The sequence below is a fragment of the Dreissena polymorpha genome, chromosome 1, assembly GCF_020536995.1.
Source record: "Dreissena polymorpha isolate Duluth1 chromosome 1, UMN_Dpol_1.0, whole genome shotgun sequence".
In the NCBI taxonomy this organism is placed as follows: domain Eukaryota; kingdom Metazoa; phylum Mollusca; class Bivalvia; order Myida; family Dreissenidae; genus Dreissena; species Dreissena polymorpha.
In genome coordinates, this window is record NC_068355.1 from 50,394,477 (window position 1) to 50,419,367 (window position 24,891).

At 35.1% G+C, this 24,891-nt stretch overlaps 3 protein-coding genes across 8 annotated transcripts in view; 1 reads left to right on the forward strand and 2 right to left on the reverse strand.

Annotated features, from left to right (window-relative positions):
* Positions 1-3,002: 3,002 nt before the first annotated feature.
* On the reverse strand, positions 3,003-10,691 carry LOC127879828 (uncharacterized). Of its 4 annotated transcripts, none has more exons than XR_008049262.1 (3): positions 10,532-10,691; positions 6,273-9,988; positions 3,003-5,796 (listed from the first exon to the last, which is right to left on the reverse strand). XR_008049262.1 is itself a non-coding variant. In XM_052426877.1 (3 exons), exons 2-3 carry the CDS (start codon positions 9,737-9,739, stop codon positions 3,533-3,535), a joined length of 1,962 nt encoding a protein of 653 aa, XP_052282837.1. In that variant the 5' UTR covers positions 9,740-9,988; positions 10,532-10,691; the 3' UTR covers positions 3,003-3,532. The 4 variants fall into 4 exon arrangements, 3 of the variants coding, with proteins under 3 accessions (XP_052282837.1, XP_052282853.1, XP_052282845.1); XM_052426877.1 differs by having other exon boundaries at positions 3,003-5,298; positions 9,544-9,988; XM_052426893.1 differs by lacking the exon at positions 10,532-10,691 and having other exon boundaries at positions 3,003-5,784; positions 6,273-6,948.
* A 2,845-nt stretch (positions 10,692-13,536) lies between these two features.
* On the reverse strand, positions 13,537-24,813 carry LOC127879898 (dol-P-Man:Man(7)GlcNAc(2)-PP-Dol alpha-1,6-mannosyltransferase-like). 3 transcript variants are annotated; one of them, XM_052426997.1, is made up of 10 exons: positions 24,744-24,813; positions 23,213-23,364; positions 21,950-22,082; positions 20,473-20,646; positions 19,700-19,894; positions 18,995-19,098; positions 18,541-18,767; positions 15,266-15,435; positions 14,579-14,654; positions 13,537-13,820 (listed from the first exon to the last, which is right to left on the reverse strand). In XM_052426997.1, exons 2-10 carry the CDS (start codon positions 23,351-23,353, stop codon positions 13,604-13,606), a joined length of 1,437 nt encoding a protein of 478 aa, XP_052282957.1. In that variant the 5' UTR covers positions 23,354-23,364; positions 24,744-24,813; the 3' UTR covers positions 13,537-13,603. The 3 variants fall into 3 exon arrangements, with proteins under 3 accessions (XP_052282957.1, XP_052282974.1, XP_052282964.1); XM_052427014.1 differs by having other exon boundaries at positions 23,213-23,361; positions 24,744-24,799; XM_052427004.1 differs by lacking the exon at positions 24,744-24,813 and adding an exon at positions 24,600-24,743.
* Positions 24,781-24,891, forward strand: part of LOC127879777 (uncharacterized) — a 53,844-nt gene continuing 53,733 nt past the window's right edge. Inside the window, exon 1 of the mRNA XM_052426835.1 lies at positions 24,781-24,888. The gene's annotated coding sequence lies outside the window, so the exon portion shown is untranslated. The remainder of the gene's footprint in view (positions 24,889-24,891) is intronic.

Sequence of the window (24,891 nt, forward strand, 5' to 3'; positions counted from 1 at the left end):
ACCCGATTTAGGGGTAGTCAATTATCATTTATGAAACTAAACAATTTCACTGTTTTGAAAAATACCTGTATGAAGTAATAAGTATAACATTGCAACAACAAAACAATTGGACCCCGAACAATTTCGACCTAGGGGCGTGATTTAAACACATTTTGTAGGGAACCATATACCAATGTTGCATACAAAATATGAACCTTTTGGCCTTGTGTTTACAGAGGAAAAGATTTTTTAAGTTATTATGTCATAAACGTTTAAATGAACAGCGAAATCCCAATGGTTGGACTAGTTATCATAAGAAACAATACATTATGTGTTTCATTGTTTCACCTTGACATGTGTAGTACTTCAGCGGACAAAAATTGCATTACAAACAGACGGACAAAGAAACAGACAGACGGACAGACGCACACGGAGATTCCAATTTATCCCCCCACGCAACGATCACTTTGTATCGGGGAATATATTACAGAATAATGCGGATTAAAAGTCTTCGGTAAATAAGGTAATTCGCGGTAAACAAGAAAGAAAGGACACGTAGCGAGCTATCCTTAAAAAGTTTTTGCAAACTTAACATTTAGATCTACGTAATGACTGTGTCTGCTTTGTATTTGAAGTTTGATGGTTGATATGGTTGATTGGAACAACAGAAATAATCATGGTTATTTTCATAAATATGATGCGTTTTAACGTTTATGATAATATCTTATGCATTATTTGAGTATTAACATCCACCATATTGGACGCACATCGGTTCCACTTTGATATACAAATATCCCTGACATAACATTTAAACAACGAAACTTCGCCAATAACGAAGAAAACAATTGGTAAGTTTTAACAATGTGCATCAATATAACGTCATGTTGTTGTTTTCCATAATTCACGACGAATTAACAAGATCAATATGTCATATCCATGCACGACCGTATCGCGTGTAAAGAAGAGTTGAAAGAATGTTTTATTTGAAAGAATCCCGTTTTGTGTTAAATTTACATTGTTTTTACGCGACGTTAGTTTTCAAATTGTGTTAAAAGGTTGGAAAATGTTTCCAGGACGAGATAGACATATAATGCACTGAGTTAATATACGTTTATTTACATGTAGTATGGTTATTTACATAATGTAGCAAGGGGTTGTCAACCTAAGAACGATTTGAACACTAAAGTTCAAGAATAAACGAAAGAGTCCAAGACGGCGAGAAACAGACTTACTTTATGTCTAAACCTTGACAAAATGTAGTAATCCAAGTTTCATCTAATATTTTTCAAATAAAGTTTGGCGTCTTGCAAACAATCTTTTTCTAAGCAGTATTTGGGATATCCCAACATAAAATGTATATGTGCAGCCTACATGTGACCGTATTATGACCAATATGCAGCCCATATGAGACCTACATACATCCCACATACAGACCATACATGTGACCAATATGACGCCAATATATCGTTTTTGCTTGTGCGTTTTTTTTTGGTCAAATGCCAAGTAATCTGGCAAGCTGATTATTAAATGAGTGAATCAGTTTGACTGCATTTCACGGCAGCATGGTGTCAAGTTTTCGATTTTATTGTAACTGAAACTAAACGAATAAAATACATAATTATATAAGCTGTACTTCACAATTAGCATGTATAAGAGCTATGATTTGCGATTTGATATGTTTGTTTACATTACACCTTGGATTATAGGATAAGTATAGGGATTTGTGGCCGCTTTTGATGGACGTCATTCTACTTGAAAGTTAAAAATTTATCGTGGAAAACATATTTCAGTGATTTTATGGGTAGCTTAATACAACCCAACATGTAACGATGTATACTTAATATTTAATGTATAAACTTTGTTTGATATCTTAGCATATTTGGCAATATTTACCTATTTGCTAATGTATACAATTCGGTTGTTGTGCATTTTAGTATGCATATTTTCAAATTGTGAAATATCAATATGAATAGTTCTGATAAGATCTGTTTCCACATTCGGCTTTAAGTGTGTACTAAATTTACAAATAAAATGTATTTCCTCGTTTGATTCAGTCATTATTATGCTTGTACGCGATGATTCTTCCAGGACATTATATCATCTATTTTGTTGAAATAATCTACCTGATTAGAAATCATTGAAACAATATCATATATGTGATTGTTTAATATTCAAAATGAGTATTCTTATCAGCCTCGAAATTTTGCTTTTCTTAAGCGTACATTCGGGAAGAAAAAGCCAGAACAGCGTTCATTCCAATCTAGTTGGTTTGATTCGTTCACACGGCTCCACAACGATGAGGTATGTATATTAGTATTAAATTTTAATTTGCGACAGTTCTTACCTATAAACATTTACTTTTGTTTATGTTTTAATTAGCACGAGTTTTTGGAAAGATTAAAATAACTGTTGAGATTTCTGGGTCGTCGTCGGCGGCATTGGACAAACTGATTTCATGACAAACTGAGATTGAGACAAAAATCGAGCATTTATATCAACATGAAAGTTCCCCCAATACGCACCATTTTAATTGTAATTGTTCGGAACCACGGGAGAGGACAACCCTCTCAACCAAACCCCTTTATGTTCCCAGTACAGAAACCGGACCGCCTCCCTAATGTTTGGAGATTATCTACGCCCCTGCAGATTAGGATTAATATGTAACTATACTTGTAGAGAATTATGAATATCTGGGTTGTTTGGGAAAATATATATAGATTTGAACATTAATACAATAAAAACTTGTATAAACTATCTCAGCTTAAATGGATATGCAAGACAAAATCATGCTCTGAAGATAGAAATCCTTAAATGATGAGCGTTAGGAACAACATATACATTTCAAGTTCCGCTATTTTGAGAGACATATCCTACTAGTTTATACGTTGTCGAGTATTGACCCAGTTCTCACACGATTAATACGGTGCATGTGCACGTTTCACGCCAAAAAGCAAATCACTCCTGTAGCCAAAGTCGGCGATATCAATTAACACAAATGGGAATATCTATTATAAATATATTAAGACTATTTGTATCAAAATTTATTTAAAATCTCACGATTTCAAAACTAATTCCAAACATTAAACAAACCAATAATGACAAAACTATATACTGATACTAATACAAGATAATTTTTACATAGAAACATAATAAAACACTACTATTAATATAAAAAGTACTAGTTCTTCTAAGGCCAACAAAGAAACGCGGGATTAAATGTTTTGTATAACCACAATTCACCACCTTGTAGTGTCGTATATGTACAAGCTGCTAACATGTAACCTTTTCTTAGGAAACACACGCTTAAGATTAGACACATTCAGGTTCCCCATTCATCAATTCCTCTTCTGCTTCGCTTGACGACTCGCCTTCGAAATATCCCATGTATACTTTAACACTGTGCAAGATTTCTCTTTGTTGTTTCTTATTTGCAGTTTTGCCGCCATCGCTGCACACCCTCTTGCACAATGTCGGCAAAGCACATATAAACAATGCAGTACCAACGTGCATTATGACGTGCAGTTCTTTAAAATTGTCTGTTTTTAGAAGAAGGTTAATCAAAATCCACAGGCCCCCAAGTAGTAATCCGGTTTGAAGCAATGGTCAAAAAAACCTGCTTTCTTCTTGGCATGTGCTTCTCGATTATAAATTCATATAATGATTCCCGAACGCCTTTACGCCCTTTTATCGTGTAAATGACCTTATTTTGTCCTTCGTCGTTAGCTCTCTGCAGAGATTCCGCTGCTGCTATCGTCTGTTTTAGAATTCGTTTGTATATTAACGAAAAGTTCTCTAAGCTATCACATAGGTAGTAAAGTATAGTAAACGCGAATATGAGATAACCGTACGCTGTTCTAGGAAAAATGATGACACCAGTAAAGCTGAAAATTGTCACTCGGCATACAAATAACGTTGCATCAAGAAAGATGGTACCGAACATAAAAAGGAAGTAGAAAACGGGCACGGCTAGAAACATGGAACAGATGTATGCACATATATCTTCGCGAGATTTGCTTCCAGCTCTTATCAATTCTTTACAGTATCCTTTAATAATAATGAAGGCAAAGGACACGATTGGAAGTCCATACAGCAAAAGGGCAAGTAGTAATTCAAAAGCACAAAGCGATACATATACCGGCAACAGTAACACGCATGCACGACATTTGCGCAAAGCTGACCACCTGTTTATCTGCAGACCTACACTGTACTTCCAGAACTTAATATTCATAAGCATGTACAGCTGCGCTAGCAGGAGATTATATATCGCGTGGTACCGTCGTGTATTTTGCAATCTAACGGCTCCAAACAAACCAATCGTACTCGGTTTTAGGCTTAATGGTGACCTTTCACAAACGGACGGATCTCCCCAGTTCACGCCCCGTTCTAGAATTTCAATGGGAGATCTGGGTATTACTAATAGGATACTGGTTACCACAATGTAGCAGCCAGAAGCAATGAATGGTCCACCTAGTTTGGGCAGGAAATTTATCTGACTGCTCGAGAAACCAGTAAGCATTGATCGAAACCCAAGTGGAACTCCAGTGTCAACAGCCTCGTGAACAAACCCATTTAAGTAATAATAGTCGAGAAGAATTTGTAGTGCAACAATAGAGAATGTACCAATGGGGATTAATATACGACTAAGTCTACTGACAGTATTTCGTAAGTAAGTTCCAACCAAGGCATTGTTACATAGTCTAAATGGCGTACAAATAGTATTCATGAAGGTAACGTGACGGAGACCATCTAGTAATATAAAGTCTGAAACATGTTCATGTTGTAGATGATCTCGAACATTATCTACAGTTAACGGAATTTCAAATTTGTAACGTGTGGTCTCTGTAACTTTGTCAAAGAGAAACATCAAGAGTGTCGGCGAATATGCAAAAAGGGCAAGTGAAATAATACTTGGAAAAACCCACCACATGTCGTCAAAATCAAACACTTGCTCTCTGCACACCATCTCTCTTTTCTTCTGAGTTCCATTATAAAAGTAATTACAACACGAATATGTCACTGCCTCTAAGGGACAAACAAGATGTTTACACAACATATATGGATCTATTATTATTCTCTTTCTATAACAAAAGAATGAAGGGCCGTATTTTTCTGAGTTCAAGGACATCATTTCCTCAGTTAAATTGACAAAAGCACGACTTATAATCAAATCGTCCTCTCTGTTTCCAACTCGTAAGTTTGAACAATTTCCCGACACTCTAGAAAGCCTGATTGGTATCGGGTGGTATGTCACACTTTCATACAGAAGACCCATCGACCAAATACCAAACTCTGTTGGCCAACGTAGGAATTCAAAAGCACCTTCCTTGCCGTAAAAAGTCCACACCCACACGTTCTCTCCAATCGTATAATTGGCTTTTTGAATACTGACATCACTGGTTGCCGTCAGATTAAGATACGCAAAATTACTGGCTTCCGTATAAATGATGTGTCGGAATTGATTAATTACGTCCGACATTATGTTTAGTACACATTCGTCTGAATCCGTCAATTTTAGAGATTCAGAACTAACACTTACATTTCCAGAAGTGCTAGTTCAGATTTGGAGACTGAGGACTAATATCGTCAAGGTTCACATGTTCGTACGCGTTGACGATGTCTGTTTTTAATTGCTTCTTGTTGTTGTGGATAATTGTATCATCATTGACAACGACCGAGTTGCCGAACACAGCGGCGTTAGTAGGTTTGTGAGGCTGAGCATCGTCATGACTTAAATCTGGCACTTTTAGTGACCTGACAACCATCGTCATCAACATGAGCAATAACAATCGGACATGCTCTTCCATTCTGAAAATGTACCTTTTAAAATAAATAAAGAAACATTAATTATATGCATGCCAGATTTCTTATTTAGACAAGGTCACACGTTTCATTTTCTATATTAATACGTTCACGTGTTTTCGATGTGAATAATGAATTCTGAATAAGCATTTTAATTGTTAATTCATCAATATTAGCAATAAATCATATTATAGAATGACCTCATTATTTTGCAACATTGACAACCATGATAAAAGATCGATAAGTAGATGGCGGAGCCTACTATGAAAGCTTATCATGCAATAAATTGAGAAGAGAAACGCATACGCTAATGTATAGGATCTGTTTCCTTGGATGGGCCTCGTATAAAACATTTAATTAGTGTTTAATAAATATAAACGGGCCACATTGGTATGCCTCTCATCCCTCCTGTGTGAGTCCCCCCGTCATAAACACAATAAAAGTATAGAATCTAAGATATTTGTACACATTAAAGAAAAAATGTATGTACTCACTGTGTATCTAGAATATAGTTTCTCGAAGATGTATTTCTCATTAACGGCTTCAGATAACACTATCAAATTATGTTTCTTTTACTTCCTTTTAAGTCTTATATTTCCCTTCAATTTTTATATCGTGAACTTTGCGATTAAAACATACAGATCCACTGAAGCAATTTATAACTTCCTTCTTTTGTAGCTCTTTTCTAGTGTGTTTGCGAGATAACGATTATCTTACACAAGCCTTTTTGACACAGGATTGCATACAACCGTTGAACGTTGAAGAAAAAAGTAGGTGTGAATTGAAACTTTGCACAGCGATACTTCAACTAAGTATGGGCACTTAACAAGATTTGCTATTACAGTTGTGATTATGAACTTTACATTGTTCCCAGAGACTGCGTCTTCATAGCACTTTACGTTTGTTCGTATACATTACAGGTTGCAACAGTACGAATAATGATGGGCATTTTCATTAGTATCATGATTATGTTAAAATTGAACGGTTTACGCTACCAATAAAACATAACAAATATAAGGATTTATTTTGTTGTATGTATTCTCTCTTATCATGAGTGCGAATGTGCCTTTAGATTTATATCCGATATGCAGTACAGGAAATTGCCTGATGGACGCAGAGAAGGCGGCCACACTAATGACAAATAAGTTCAGCCGAAAGTCTCCCAATAATTACAACTGTGATAGGACACACAACACTTAGCTCAATTGAACAACCAACTTCAATACTCCACTGTAAGCACCTTGGGGTAGTGAATTAATACAGTCAAAATGACATGTAAACGCAATCGTATAACTATAGTCATTCGCATATTAATTACATAAAGAAAAAAGTAAAGTACATCATAATGAAAGTAAATTGTGCAATGAAGTAAGTTAATTAATAAATCAATCGATGTTTTTACCTTTATTTTCACAGTTTGAAACAGCAAAGAGATGCTACCAATTAAAAGCACTTGTAAAAGACAATAAAGCAAGAAATACCGATTCATTATAAGCTTAAGGAAAGGTTCTCAAGCACCACTGACCATAAGATATTACACCTATTTAATGGCGTTTCAGATGCCTAGTGGAAAACACAAAAGTATGTTATTTTTGTCTGTATTTTGGGTTGATCGCAATCAGATATTAATCACGTCAAACAAGTTTTACAACAATATTTTATCTGTTGCTGAATCAATTCGATTTGTTTTCTTATGTAACGAAATGTATATATGAAATATATCCACACATAACATTAAACAACCTCCCGTTCCCCGCTTCTGATTGTTTCTTCAGCCCCGCTTGAGTGGTCATCTTCAAAATAGCCCATATACAACTTCACTGTTTTGTAAATGCTTTTGATTTCGTTCTTTTTTAGTGAGCTTCTGTCTTTTTGCAAGCAAACTCGCCTACAGAGTGTCGGTAATGCACATATAAATAGTGCAGTGCCCACATGCATTATAACATGCAACTCTCGGAACGTGTCAGTTTTTATGAGAAGGTTTATTAAAATCCACAAGACGCCTAGAAGAATACCTGTGTGAAGCACAGTCAGAAACACTTGCTTTCTTCTCGGTCTGTGCTTCTCAATAATATATTCAAATAGCGATTCCCGTACCCACTTACGCCCATGTATCTTGTAAATGACTTTGTTCTGCCCTTCGTCATTTGCTCTCTGTAGAGAAGACGCAACTGCTATTGATTGTTTTAACAGCTTCTTGTATATCAAGGAAAACTTTTCAAGGCTGTCCCACAGATAGTAAAATATGGTAAATCCGAAGATGAGATAACCGTAGGCTGTCTTAGGAAAAACGAGCATACCTGTAAAACTGAAAATTGTTACGCGACATATAAATAAAGTTGCGTCAAGAAAGATGGTGCAAAACATGAATAGGAAGTAGAACACGGGCACTGCTAGACATATGGAACACACATATGCACACATACTAGCGAGTGTCCCAATGCGGTTGCCAGCTCTTATCAAAGCATTACAATATCCTTTGATGACAATGAAACCAAACGACACAATAGGTACGCCATAAAGCAGAATCACCAGAAACAATTCAACTACGCAGAAAATAACATATATTGGAAATAGCAAAATACAGAGTCGACAGTGCCTTAAGGATTCCCATCTATTTTGCTGAAGAGTGACAACGTACTTCCAGAATTTTGTATTCATTAGCATATAAAACTCAGCAAGAAGGTAACTGTAAATTTTCTGATATCGATGTGTGTTTTCTAAAGGTACTGTACCCAAAAGACCAATAGTATGAAGTTTCAGACAAAGTGGTGACTCAACCGCTGAAGGGTTTTGCCATTCTAAACCGGTTTCAAGCAAAAAAATAGGTGATTTTGGCGTTACCAAAATAATTATTGTGATCACAAAGTAACAAGTTGATGCAATGAATGGACCACCAAGCATTGGGAGAAAATTGTTATTGCTTGCTTCGTAACCAGTAAGCATTGATCGAAAGCCTAACGGAACGCCCGATACAACACAGGCGCCAACAAAATCACGCAAAAAATTGTAGTCAAGAAAAATTTGAAGTCCAATGATAGAAAATGTGGACAGCGGAATTAAAACACGTATGAATCTGGAAAGAAATTGGCGAAGACATGATCTTGCTAATAGTGATTTTATAGCGGTGAAAGGCATGCATATTGTGTTTAAAAACGTAACATGACTATGACCTTCCATCAGTAGAGCGTCGATTGCATTTCGATGTAAAGACGGTTGGTTATGATATTCACTATGTGTATGACAATCAGATTGAGGTATAGGACATCGGCACATTGTTTTCTCAAACGCTTTGTAGAAAAGAAACATAACAAGAATCGGCGAGTATGCAAAAAGAGCAAAAGAAATAATACTCGGGCAAACCCACCACATTGCATCAAAATCAAAAACTTGTTCTCGGCATACCATTACTCGTTCTCTGATTGTATTGTTGTAAAAGAAGTTACAACATGAATACGTGACTGCTTCAATGGGACACACAAGGTGTTTGCACACCATATACGGTTCAATATATATCCTTGTCTTGTAGCAATAAAATGCGGGGCCATACTTGTCTGAGTTGATGGACATCATTTCTTGTGTTAAATTTATGAAAGCACTACTTATAATCAAATCGTCCTCTCTGTTTCCAACTCGTAGGTTTGAACAATTTCCCGACACTCTCGAAAGCCTGATTGGTATTGGGATGGTATGTCACACTTTCATACAGAAGACCCATCGACCAAATACCAAACTCTGTTGGCCAACGTAGGAATTCAAAAGCACCTTCCTTGCCCCAAAATGTCCACACCCAAATATTCGGTTGAAGTATATACTTTCCTTTTTTTATATCGACACCCTTGCCTGGTATTAAATTGAGGTATGCAAAATTGCTCTGATCACTTTGAACAGTGTGCCGAAATGTATGAATAGATTGTGTGGAAACTGTACAAAACACATTTCGATTGCAAATGCATTTCATGATTGAAGTGTTCGAAATATGTTGATTTGTTTGTATTGTTTATTTGTTCTGGTTTTATATCTGCCTCTGATCTTCTGCGTTTAATTTCCTTGTTTGTTTTTCTATATGGTATTTGACGTAGCGTATATGAATTATCCTGGACCATATCGTTAAATTCCTTGTTTGGAAATTCTGATGGCAGTAATTCAACAGTCCTGAGCAACATCAAAATTGCCATTGAATAAAGAAAAGACGTTGTGGTATCCATTTCTGAAATACACAGTACATAATTTGCAAAAAAAAATACCTTTACAATTGTGCTATTTATCTTTCTTTTCCACACAAAGGAAAAATGAATTTCCAGATTCATTATCAAGAGAGAAGTGCTTGTTACAACACGACGGTCATTTATTTTAAGGCAAATAACACATGCCCACCATAGAGCAGTATTGAACATTCAGATTTAACACTTTTTGTAATAAAAGTATGGAAGAAATGCTCTGTATGTACTATTATAACTTTTATTGATTGTTGTTGTAAATTGCTACTAATTCCATCAACGTAGATAAAAACAGCTGATGTGCATATGAAATAAACATTCACGTCTCTTCTTCTATAATAAGTATTGGTTCTTTAAATACGCAAATGTATCAATGCCCGAAAATTATTTATGTTCGTTGATATTATTCATAATAAGCTGTTACAGTAGTTCACAATTGTTAATGTCAACAATTTACACAAACACGTACTATGTTAGAGAACACGAACGAAAAGGATGAGGTAAATACACAATATTAAAAAAACATTACTTACATGGTTCATTGAAGTTTCTCCGTTTCTATATATTTGTCATGTAATTAAGCATACTCAGTCTGTGTTAAACAAATTTTATTTAAGCTTCAATCGTGAAATGTACCTCATCATCGTGCGATTTTGCGTGAGCACTACCTTTACTGAAATGGTTGAACTAACACTAAAACATATTTGTTTGACAATAAAGGAAGTTTAAAAAAACTTATTATCTTAAACTCTTCCTGTTTTGTGTGTTTTATGTCGTTTGAATGTCAGACAAAAATTCGACTATATGGGGTCTCAAATTTCATGTTTACAAGAACATATAGAATTAGTTATTAAACGCATTTTCATTTGATGACATGTTTTATTATGCATCAACTAGTTAAACGTGTACTTTTGTTCAATTGTAAATGTATATTAATGCATACCCTAGTTATTCTTAAAGGATATTTACATTAATAAAAATGTAATGCCCATGTGTTATTTTCAATATCAATGACATTCTAAGCACGATGTGTGCTTTTTGTATGAGAAAATACAATTTGTGTATTTATTATATATAAAATACTCGGGCTGCATAATAATTTGCATATTATTTTATATCTACGACAGATCTGCGCGTTTATTACGCAACCATGACGATATAATACAGGAATCTTTTAAACAAGCATAATAATAAACAAAACTGAAATGTCTGAGTTTAAATTATTCATAATCATGAACTCCATCCTATATCATCCTCATCGGCTAATCTTGACGGTTCATCTTCAAACTAGCCCAAATATATTTTCACAGCTCTGAAGATTTCTTTCCTCTGCATCTTAATTGTGAGTCTGTGCTATCTGCAAACTCGGCTTCACAGTGTAGGAAAAGCGCAAATGAACAAGGCGGTTTCCTCATACATATAATGACATGCAAATTACAGAAGTAATTAGTATTCAGCAGCAGGTTTATCGAAATCCACAACGTGCTAAGGATTATTTCATTAGAAAGCAAATTTAGAAACAATTGCTTTCTTCTTGGTCTATGCGTCTCAATAACATACTTAAGCAACGATTGTCCTCTTATTTTGTAAATGACCTTGTTCGTGCTTTCATCGTTTGCCCCTCGCATTAATTCTGCGGTTAATTTGAGTGGTTGAAATATTTGTGTATACTGACGAAATTCCCAAGGCTGTCCAAGAAATAGTAGAAAGCGGTAAACCCCAAAATCATATACCCATAGTCCGTTTTCTGAAATACATCTGTAAAGGTAAGGATGGTTTCTATACCATTCAACCATTCTAAATTGAGTAGTTTTTTAGTTGCAAAAGATGCAGATTTTTGCCTTCACTTATTTATGTACACAGCAATCGCAATTCTTATCAGACAAAACTTGAAACAAACCTGAATATACCTTATATGACCATCCGTCCGAAAGCCGAGTTTCATTAAGCGAGCTAAATTAGTTTTTGAATTATCGAAGGATCCAAATTGAGTGTTACGAACAGGCACGCGCACGCATTCATACAATGACGCATACCATTTCTATATCATTGCATCTCTCGGCGGGGGATAAAAAAATAAGCCAACTTGCATCTTGCCACCTCGTTTAATGCCATTCGTTTGTTCACCCTGAGAGAATTTATGCACTATTCCGTTGAATCTAAAATACAATCTAGCATGGCATTTATTTTAGGGATTTCCCCTATCAGTTGATGGACAAGTTATTCAATTTAAGTATGTTCAGGAGCTGTGTTGTGGAGGGGATAGAGGCGTAGCGAGGGAGGGCAATTTGCCCCGGGCGCCAACATAAGGGGGCAACCGAAAAGTATTAATTGTATTCGTGTTGTGCTAGAATTTGTAGTGCCATACACCAGTCCAGTGCGATACAGCGAACAGGTGACCAGATAATGACGATAGGTTCTGAGCTGACCAGCAGTCTCGTTCTGGAAATACGACAGCAAGGCACCCATTCTGAGACTAAGCAATAACAGAGAAAGACGTGCTTTTTATGGAGAAGCTTTTTCTTAGTTTTCTATGACGATTGTGAGAAATTCTTTGGGCCCGTGTAAATTCAACAAATTCTAGCCACAATTAAACACACAGTTCTCAAGTATTTCGTGTAATTAAGATATTAGGATCACTGTTAAGCGGGAATCTGAAACCATATGGAGAGCGAGATTTGAAGATGTTACAGCAAACTTTGAAATATTAATGAAACTACTGGAATTGCTTGAGAAACTAAAATACGAATCAGTCAAATGATGCTAGAACTGATGCAGACAGGTTGATTGCGAATATTCTGAAATTGAATTTCCTCGTGTTCATGTATTTCTAAAAAGAATTGGTCGGGTTCAAAAACGTTTTCAAGACCATACCATGAATTTAAGGATGCAGCCTCTGAATTTTTACTGGATATTCACAATCTTGTATTTTTGTTACAGGCGAGGATTTCAATACGCTTCGCAACAATTGCTTCGATTTAGCAAATTTCTATGACAATGAATAGAATGCGAAGAACAGTTCAACGAGATTCGGGCCTGTAAAATGTTACTACGAGAGGCGATGCCTTACCATCGACACCTTTGGAACTTATTTCTTTAATTGTGTAGTATGGTGATGTATTTCCCCAATTTGCGCATTGCTCTGCAAATTCTTTAAACAAATGCAGTAGCAATAGCCAGTTGCGAACATTCCTTCAGCAAGTTGATGCCCATTCTCTCATACCTAAGGGCATCGATGGGACAAGATCGTCTCCATGATCTTGCCCTTCTCAGTATAGAGAAGGAAACAGTTGAATAAAAAAGAATTTGATGCGATCATTGACAAATTTGCGGACATGAAGGCGAGATAAATCATGATGATGTGATGAATACCTGAAGGCAAATTAAAGAACAAATGTAAGAACGCTGTTGCAATGCTAATGATGATATCAATCTGATATGAAGTTATTTAGAATAATGCTAAAATACACAAATTCAAGAACATGCACGTCATGCAGAATCTGTTTGTATGCAATGTACACTTATGAACTAAAACACAACAACTACAACATTTATTTCACGTAATGTTATATTACTTATAGAAGTATAATCTCATGGCAGATTATTTAATTTCTTTTCAGAATCCACATCTTGGCTTTGTGTTGGAAGAAAAAGAACGGCACAGCGTCTGTTTTCATTTGGAGCCGCTCAAAGCCCAGGATTTCGTCTAAAATTGTGTGGGTCTTCTGGTAAAACTCTAAGTGATCAGGCTCCCCAATTATTAAATGAGTGAATGACTGCATTTCACTGCCACCTGGTGTCAAGTCTTCGGTTTTATTGTAACTGTAACAGAATGAAGAACAATAGTAATGATTTGTACTGTTATATTTGGTTTATTAATGCATATAAGAAATGTGTGTATTTTCCTGAGATTCTGGTTTTACAACGTTTTCCAATTTATAAATCAAAATATTAAAATGCATTTAATAGAATAATCATACAACTGATGTGCAAATAAATGTACATCTGCTCTTTCCCTCTCTATAAATAAATACAAAAACAGCGAAATATTAACATCTAAAATAATAAACACAGGATGCAAAAGCATAAATACCGGTAACTATATGCGATACTTATATACAGACATTTAAATAATACACTTCAAATCCAGAAACTAATTGACAAAGTAAGAGATTGAAAGTGTATGGTGGATTTTTTCCACAATATTAGGTCATGTGTAAAGAAAACAAATAAAGATTATTCTTTCCTTACATATAAGTGAACCATTATTAATCATATTAATCATATTAATCATATAATATATCATAGTAAATTTAACAATAATCATACTCCAGAAACATTCTGGAGAAACATGCTTGTTGCCATCCGCTAGTCTTTTAACTACAGCACCTTACCCGTTGCAATACAAGACGCCCATTCAACACAGCAAATTTATTTATAACCAAGTAACTTGTTAACATAATCCATAAATTGTATCACAAATGTGTTTATCTTATCAAAAAAGTGAAAACTGATATCACATAGATCAACAGAAACTTAGAATAAGTGTATCAAAAGGTAGAAATCCTTGTAGAACCTACATCCAGTGGTCATGTAGCTGCCCAAATCTGGTGATGCCTGACTGTGCTGCAGCAACATCAATATGAACGTGCACATCTGCAAAACAGGGCGGCTTACTTGCAACAACTTAAACTTCAACTATATTGGTTAAATAAAACAAATCAAAGTTTACTTTTATACAGAATAGACTTTTAAGTGATGAATTATTAATTCAATCAATTACATGAATATGTTTAAAGATGAAACAAATGTACTACTGAGTGATATAGCATACATACAAATATAAATCCTCTTATTTAATTGAATTCACATTGAAAATGATGTTCACAACCATTCATAGACAAACATTTCCATTGATAAAATATTTGTTTAACAGATTAGCATATGATAATCAGTAAACTTATTTATTCATTCATATGCACAAGGAAAACAGCTGATTGTTTCAACATGCTTAAATGAACAAACATATTTATCAAATAATTGGATAATTTCAGAAATACATTTTATCAACATAATTAAATGTACAAACATATTTAACAACAATTGGATCCATTTAAAAAATAAATGTGTGTTACCAGTTTCCTATTTCTAGCGTCACAACTGTAGATATACTTTCCTATATATTCCTTAATATTACCTTATATTCTTTATCTCGTGCATCAGCATAATTAATTAAATTGAAGAGCCATGTGCTATTTAATGCCTACCACTTGCAGAAGGCTCCAACTCATGTAACCTTGCAAGGGCCACACCACCTGGGTAGTTGCTATGAGACGTATACATGAACACAGATGTTGTGGTGATATTTCCGGCTATATGGAGGACGGCCAATAATGCCAGTAGGGCCTGCAAGTAGCTCTTACTCTTACTGATCCACCTGGAATACAATAGGCAGTTATGTGTCAAAAAACTGATCTACCTGGAATACAATAGGCAGTTATGTGTCAATACACTGATCCACCTGGAATACAATAGGCAGTTGTGTGTCAATACACTGATCCACCTGGAATACAGTAGTCAGTTATGTTTCAATACACTGATCCACCTTGAATACCATAGGCAGTTATGTGTCAATACACTGATTCACCTGGAATATAATAGGCAGTTATGTATCCATACACTGATCCACCTGGAATACAATAGGCAGTTATGTGTCAATCCACCGATCCATTTGGAATACAATAGGCACTTATGTGTCAATACACTGATCCACCTTGAATACAATAGGCAGTTATGTGTCAATACACTGATTCACTTGGAATATAATAGGCAGTAATGTATCCATACACTGATCCACCTGGAATACAATAGGCAGTTATGTGTCAATCCACCGATCCATTTTGGAAACAATAGGCACTTATGTGTCAATTCACTGATCTACCTGGAATACAATAGGCAGTTATTGTCAATACACTGATCCACATGGAATACAATAGGCAGTTATGTGTCAATACACTGATCCACCTGGAATACAATAGACCAGTTGACTGTTGTTTACATTCGGGATTTTCAACTGACTGGTTGTAAAACATGTATAAAGGGCTTTTGTTTAGTCAATAAATCGATACAAAAATCCGATATAAACATTACAACTCTTAAAAATAATGCAAATATATCATATTTAGAACCAATAAATGTATATTCATAAATTTAATTTCCTCTTTATAAAATTACTAAGTAGATATATCAGACTTAACGTGGTGGAAAGACTCAATACTGACTAATTCCACAAAACAAAACAATATATTTGCCCTATTCTTTCTGATAGTAAGACTTAAATAAATAATATTTCAAAAATAATAAAACATATATTAATTTGATTATAATTATAAGTGATGTTAATTATCATCACCGACCCGAAAGTGTTCGAGGTGCATTTAATAAATTATAAAACTACGCCCTAAGATGCGGAATACATTACAATTTTAAATGTTGTGGTAATTTTCTTTTCCGTTTAATACATTTTCCTTCAGTTTACATTAATGACAATATTAATAAATTTTAGCATACAAACGGGAAACCCCCCCCTGCATATTATGCAAATTGAACTGTGTTTGCATGTATATTGAAAATCTCTTTACCAGTGATAAGGAGTATTAAAATCTAGCATTTTATGCTAAATAAATCTATATATGTAATCTATTTAACGCAAGTATTTTTAACCATGTTGTGATTGCTTGTTTTCACGATGGTATTTCATACACTGAAGTAACGTACGATCTTTACACGTAATAGCGGAGTTTACATTTGCCTGGTACCCGTTAAATACCTTAGTTGTGTTGCAGTAAAATTGCACAACATTTTAAATTTATAGTTATTAAACACTGTAGCATTATGATTGAACTGGCTAATATATATGCACTCGTTCCTGTTTATCCATTTCCGACAAATGTGTTTTTTTGTTTGAATGTTGAAATATTGTATTGGAGCAACTGTGAAGTATTTTGGCTTTAACATTTGGCTTAAATGACTGCTTAATATGCCAAGAGATGACATGGAGGTATCATAAATTGTGTTAAATGACCAGACACTCGTCTGCAACATGTGGTTTATGCATGGGACCCAAGTATAGGTGCCTGGGTTTATGACACCATGTTTTCTTTGTGTGGACAGTATCTGATCATAACAAGATAATTGGTTTGTGATGAACAAAGGTGCAATTAAACACCGGGTTAAAATGCTGCAACACAGAGTATCAAAATTGTTGTGAACAATTAAATAAAAGAATTACATTAATAAATAGAACTTATTTAATTAATTTATTTATTTAAATAATTTATTTAGTGTGTAACAAGGTATGTTTTTTAAGACATATAATGGTTCAAATCAGTATTTATGTTGCGCACATAAAATTGATCTATTTGTTGTTTGTTTTCATCCTTAATTGCTTTTTGTTCATTAAATTTATTTTATTTTGAAATAATTTTTAATTTCTGAGAATTGTTTAACTAAAAATGGTCGCATAGAAGTGCCAAGTAGAGAGATTTTCGTGATTACCGAGCTCTTAGATTTTGTTCTACTCCGAATTTGTTGTTAGTAAAAACAAATAATAATAACAATATAATCGTTCCAAACATGAATTTCCTTGCATGCTAAGGTTTACTCAGACATAATAAGCAAAATTATATTTGATATTGTGCGTGTTTATCAATAAAAGCAATGATTTTGTCAACCTTCTCTATATGCGCTTATATGAAATCCACCTCTTTTTGCCAACCAGTGGGCGGAGTCTAAACTTTGCAGGTGTGCGTGACGTCACTCGTAAACTGGTCTATAGGCAGTTATGTGTCAATACACTGATCCATCTGGAATCTAAAAGGCATTTATGTGTCAATACACTGATCTACCTGGAATACAATAGGCAGTTATGTGTCAATACACTGATCAGTCTAGAGTAAAATAGGCAGTTACGTGTCAACAACTGATCCACCTGGAAAACAATAGGCAGTTATGTGTCAATACACTGATCCACCTGGAATACAATAGGCACTTATGTGTCAATACACTGATCCACCTGGAATACAATAAGAAGTAAGGTCTCAATACACTGATCAACCTGGAATACAATAGGCAGTTATGTGCCAATACACTGATCTACCTAAAATACAGTAGGCAGTTATGTGTCAATACACTTATCCACCTGGAATTCAATAGGCATTTATATGTCAATACACTGGTAAATAGATCTTAGTTGCAAATAAGATACTGTGTTTTGTATGTCAAAATGTGCCTATAATAATTTGCAAGAATATTAACAGAAATGAGGTCAGATATTTTTCACAACATAAATGAACATTTCCAACGGAACAAATGATAGTTGTATGTTTGGTTGGACTATTTCACACTTTTGTAATTTGCAATTCTCTGACAAAAATTATACACATATATTTTTACTAAATCATGCACAAGTTTAAGTTTTCTATACTCTGTATGATTTTATAGTGTTTGAATACGTTTTAGCAAAATCAAAGCCAGTACTCACAGTCTGTGACACGCTTCTGCAGCCGCTACATTGAGTACTGGAATTACATAGATGATGAATCGCAACTCCTTGTGCGGCAAAAACGAATACAGAAATACGAAGGCTAGAGCTGGCACAACCAGCTGTGTGAGTCTGGGAGAAACAATCAGCCCCACTGGCACCAGGAAAATACTGCATGACATAGCCCTTGGTATGGCTGAGTAAAAATACCAGAGGAAGGGTGAAGTCTAGAGAAGACAAGTTTAGGAAATAGTATTATTTGTTTTTCAGTAAAATATTGATTTTTGGTATTAATAAATATTACTGCAAAAAAGTAATTGTCTTATATTTACTGTTATCAATATGTAGTGGGATCTTCAATTCAAAATATTAGCATTGCATAAGCTTTTGACTGAGCTAATGACCATGTTTGTACTGTTATAACAATATAGCTTTGCTATATGTTAAAGGATACCCCCCAGTTTGAGCTCTTGTTGAGAACAGTGTTATAAAACAACACCTCGCCTTCAGGCCACAGAAGCCTCTGCCAGAAGTATGAGTCTACAACCACTGGGAGCCCTGAAAAATAAAAGACATACAATATGGGGGAAATGCTTAGCAGTCAGTGCAAATTGTTTTCATAGATTCACAGTTAGCTCCCATGTTAACTGCATTCAATATCATTCATCAAGGGAGATAACTGACCACAGAGGCAACCAGCATGGTAACAGTCATATGATGAACTTAACTTTAATTAGTATTATTCATTATAATTTGTCTTATATACATTCAACCATTGTCAAATTAAGTTTTTTCTTTAAAGTGAAATAAGTAAATAGTGTGAAAAACTTATCACTAATAAAAATACCAGAATTTGAAACATTCTTCATGCAGAAACATCATTCTTTAAAATGTTTAAATACTTTCAAACAACCTAAACCTTAATTTGTGCCAATCTGCAGTTTACCGCGTTAAATGCTTTGATTTATTTCACTTCATTTTACAGAGGCCTAAAAACTGCTGACCTATTATAACACAATAATGATTGAAAGATATTAAAGATTGAAAATTTATTACTGCATTTTAGTTTTTCATTTTCTCACTCTTTTCAAGATAATTATAACAAAAGTTACAAGTAAAATAGATTGGAAGAAATACAACTCAGCCTGATTGTTATTACCAAGAAGAAGTATTCCAGCAGGTATAATTGTCTTGACAACTGTAACTATGGATACACGTCCATTTATAAGATGCATCAGTAGAAGTATGCCCAGAAATATGGCCAGCTCCGAACGAAAAATCAAAATGGCTGCACCAGACAACCATATAAACAACATATGACGCTGCCTTAACCATGCTCTGAGTGCAAACAGAACTGAAACAAAATATATGATCAAATTACAATCAAGGAAATGTACCTTCATAACATATTTGCTCTTAAAAGTTCATTTTCACTATATTCCTGAATGTCTGGCTAGTGTCAGCGATATTTACGATTCAATTCCCTACCAAACTGCATGTAAAAGCCATCAGTCAGTATCTGACACTAATTACTAATTGGTAATTATTCAAAGTCAAAATAAATCTTTTGCAATAAGCAGGTATGATTTTGTGAAATCTAGGAGTGAACAATTCAGAAAGGACAAATTTTACTACATGTATAACAGTGAATGGCAATGTATACCTCACAGTTTCTCTGAAAGCCAGGCTTAATGCATGTATTTAAAGTACTGTCTCAGATTAACCCATGCAGTGGGCACAGGCTTATCTGGTACAAAACTTTCTGCCTAGACAAGATTTGTGTTTACAAAAATGATTTTCTTTAAACAAAAAATTCTATAAAAGTGTGGTCCATAATTAATCTGTGTGGACTGCACAGGTTCATCTGGGACGATTTTTTATGTATATGGACTAAGTCTGGCTTTACAAGAGACGGACTATTCTGATATTTACCCAGAACCAAAGCAAATGTATTTGGCAATGACCGTGTCATGTAGAACATGAAGTGGAACTGAGAAGCCGTGATAACGAGGAATAATTTTGCAGTAGGTCGCCCGAATATATCCCTGACTGCCTGGGCAAACATGAACAGTCCCAACATCACCAGGTTACCGAGAGCAAAGCGAACTGAAAATAAATGAGCCTTGCTCTGTGAAAATGGCATTTAATGAATGTGCGTAAAGTGTTGTCCCAGATTAGCCTGTGCAGTCCACACTGGCTAATCAGGGACATCACTCTACCCCTTAACTGGAATTTTGGAACAGACTTAATTTAAACAAAAAAATCATAAAAGCCGAAAGTGTCGTCCCTGATTAACCTGTGTGGATGTGCAGGCTAATCTTGGACTGACATTTTTTGCACATGCATTAAACCCTCTTTTCACAGAGCATGTCCCAAGTGTTTCTCATACACAGCTGAATTATGCAGTCTGTCATGCAAAGGCTTTGAAAATTCATTAGAGAAATATAGTTTGTTTAAAACTATGATTTAATTAACCTTTGTGTGTAAGGTTAAAACCCAAAGTGGAAGTTTCAATACACCAAGTTTATCAATTAAAACACACATGACAGTTGAAATGGTACTAATGCCACCATCTTATTGTACGATAATGCTTTTATTATGGTAAGTTGTTCTGCTTACTGAAGATTATTTGATCAAATATGAAATAACTTTGTGCTGTTTTTTTTCAATACAGTCTTTTGGTTTAGCACCAAGCTGCTTATGACTGTGATTTATCACAAATCAAATTGTACAGGAAAGGTAAAAGGTTGAGTAACGGTTGACAGTGTTATACATAGGAGAGGACTCTCGGTCTTTAAGATCAAGGTATGAAGCATCTTATAGGTCACCATGGCATAGAGGATATGGTGTCCGCCAAGCGACCACAGGGTCAGGGGTTCAATCACCACTGTGGCATAGAGGATATGGTGTCCGCCAAGCGACCACAGGGTCAGGGGTTCAATCACCACTGTGGCATAGAGGATATGGTGTCCGCCAAGCGACCACAGGGTCAGGGGTTCAATCACCACTGTGGCATAGAGGATATGGTGTCCGCCAAGCGACCACAGGGTCAGGGGTTCAATCACCACTGTGGCATAGAGGATATGGTGTCCGCCAAGCGACCACAGGGTCAGGGGTTCAATCACCACTGTGGGAACACTCTTTTGATCTCTCTCAAAGACACCAAGCAGTGTTTTCGCATAGGAATCTGACTTGATAGCCATAGGATTTAAATCAAATTTAGCTAAAATACATAGGTTTAAAATAAGCATCTATTGTACTGCACAACAATTTGATGTCTCATTCTAAAGTTACTTGGTATGCTTGGGTTTTGCGGATGATCAAACTGGCAACTGATGTTCTGACTCCAAAGTGTTTGCATTTGACCATGTCAGCTTGATTATTTGTTGAACCACATAAACAGACTTACCAATATATTGAGATGTGAATTTGGACATCCCAAGCAACTGTGTGACCATTACAAGTGGACTAGATGAAACTGCCACAAACAGTGGGCCCAGAAACGTGCGAGGTACCACCCCTGGGAACTGCAGGTGGTCATACTGCAAACAAGAGGCATATATAACATGTCAATGTCAAAATTGAGTTCGAATCTAAGTCATATGTGTTGAAAAACTAGGTTACTAGGTCAACCAAAAAGTTATCATTCTAGAGGCCACATTTATTACAAAATCTTAATTGAACTTGCTGAGAATGATGATCTTGCCATTAAATGCCAATTTATTAAATGCTTACTTAAACAGACATTAGATCATACTAATTTATTTTGGTACAAAGATTATGACAGCATGAATATGCTGCTCGGATGTATAACTCTGTTAATATCCGGTGTACAATGCCATTTGGCGTGCATCATCCTCTTATCCATATATATATTCATACCAAGTTTCAAGGAAATCCCACAAAGCACTTCCAAGATATGTCTTCGGACACAAAAGTGCTGGCCGGCCGGCTGGGACGGAAAGACGGATGGACTGACAACGCCAAATCAATATCCCTCTGCCTATGGCCGGGGATAATAATCATTCTGAACAATTTGTATTGAAATAGAGTCATAAATGTGGCTTCTGAAGAGGTAACAAGGTGTTTCTAGGATTTGAACTGGAGACCTTGTTTTGAACGCATGCTACCCAGATTCAAACTTGGCCACCTAGATATCGTCAAGATAAACATCCAGACCAAGTTTTATCAAGATTGATTAATGAATTTGACTTGAAGAATAATATCAAAGATTTTTTAATATTTGATCATTCTTTTGGTGTGTTTTTTGTATGCACATCATCATGCAATATTCAATCTTTGCCTTGATATTGGCAAGATAGACGTTCTCACCAAGTTTCATCAAGATTGAGTAACAAATGTGGCCTCTAGAGTAGTAATTTTTATTTTACCTGGTTACGTAGTTTTTGGACACAGGTAATACAGATAAGAACTTAGCCTTGACATTGACGAGATAAACAGCAGAGCACATATGTAGAGTTTTTAAAGTCAAGCTGTTTGTGTTTGGGTAAAGAAAAAATATCAGCATCAATATAAAAAAGGTACTGCAACACATATTTGGCATAAAAGTTTTGCACCGGTAACCAGTTAATGCCTTATAACCTTGGCTATTCAGAACTTGAACCCATGACCTGGTGACCTGAGAAGTTGACTCCAAGCTAGGAAGCTCTACCTGAGATATGTTAGTGGTATGGTAGAGGACGTCATGCATGGCCTGCATATTGAACGACTCTTCCACCTTGGTATATGGACACATGATCACATGAACGATCATCACAGTAACAAGCAGCAGCTCCAAACCAGATGTGAACATGGTGGTCACTGCTGCAAACGTACCATAGTTAACATTTATCAATAAGATTAAAATGCATACAATTTCAATTAAATCAATTCAATAATAATAATAATAATGCATACACATTTTGTAGCATTTTGTAGCTTACATATAATGAATTGTGTATCAAAGAATGGATAAATGGTTTGAATAAAAAAAATGTCAAGATGTTCCTGGAGAGCTTGCTTAAATAATTTAATACTACAAACAACTTTGTACAAAATCATAATGACCCAGAGAACCTGTGACATAATGCTAGTTCATCTTTACAATAACAATATTGATGGATTGATATGCTGAATTTCTGAAAATGTCTTTAATTAATAGAAATATTGAGCAATGTTGTTAATTAGCTTTAACCTGATTTTATTTCTGCAATCAAACCTTAAACTTTTTTATTTTCAAAGTGTAAGTACAAAAAGAAACGTCTACCTAGGACACAGGTGATCACTAAAATGTATGTCAAAAGGTTTTCATTGAAACATTGCGTAAGAAACAGACATTTAGTTGTTGCCTGCAAACCTTCAACCTTAACAGCTAATGCTGAGATCAATAAATGTATTCCATTTTCCAGGTTCAACTTAAAGCTAAAAATTGTGGCTCTGCATCTTATTTTGAATTCTATCATCAATTTGAATGGATGAGAAAACAAGACTATTGCCAAGCAATATAGTCCCCTACAGGCTCCACCATTGTCAGAAATTCCACCGTTGTCAGAATTGTTGTTGTTGCCATAGCAACCAGAATTTATGACGTAGAAACAAAATGAAATGACGTGCATAATGTCCATATTGCCATCTATCCATGTTTTAAGTTTCATGACAAAATATTAAGAACTTTAAAAGTTATTGCAGGATCCAGAAAACCACCATTTTCATCAGTATTTCTAGTCTATTTGTTGCCATAGCAACCAGAATTTTTGACGTAGGAACAAAATGAAATGACGTGCATAATGTTCATATTGCCATCTATCCATGTTCCAAGTTTAATGAAAAATTATTAAGAACTTTTAAAGTTATCACTGGATCCAGAAAAGTGTGACTGACTGACAGACTGACTGATAGACAGAGCAGCAAACCGGTAGGGGACAAAAACAACAAGATATATAAAATCAACCATTATCAACCATTTTCAACCATTTTCATACAAGCGCTTACAATTTGTTACTTCATTTTTATCCCAAAAGATTTTTTTTTCGGATTTTAAGACATCAATTCTGACTAACTTAGTGCTTTTTATCCTTCATATAAAACGTCATCTATGTTAAAAGGGCACAGAATGCACCATCGGAGACAAGATGAGATAAACTATTAATTATTTGTTTATTCCATAAATCGTTTATCCAACAATGTTCGTTAAACCAACTTACGTGACAGAATTATGTTAACTACTGTAAAGTTATTATGGAATTGCGATTTCAACAACAAAGTGACTTTACAACAGACGCACCGCGGCAGATCCAAACATTTTTTGACGTTTCTTTGCGTTTTCTATTTGTGTGAGCTGACAACTGTGTA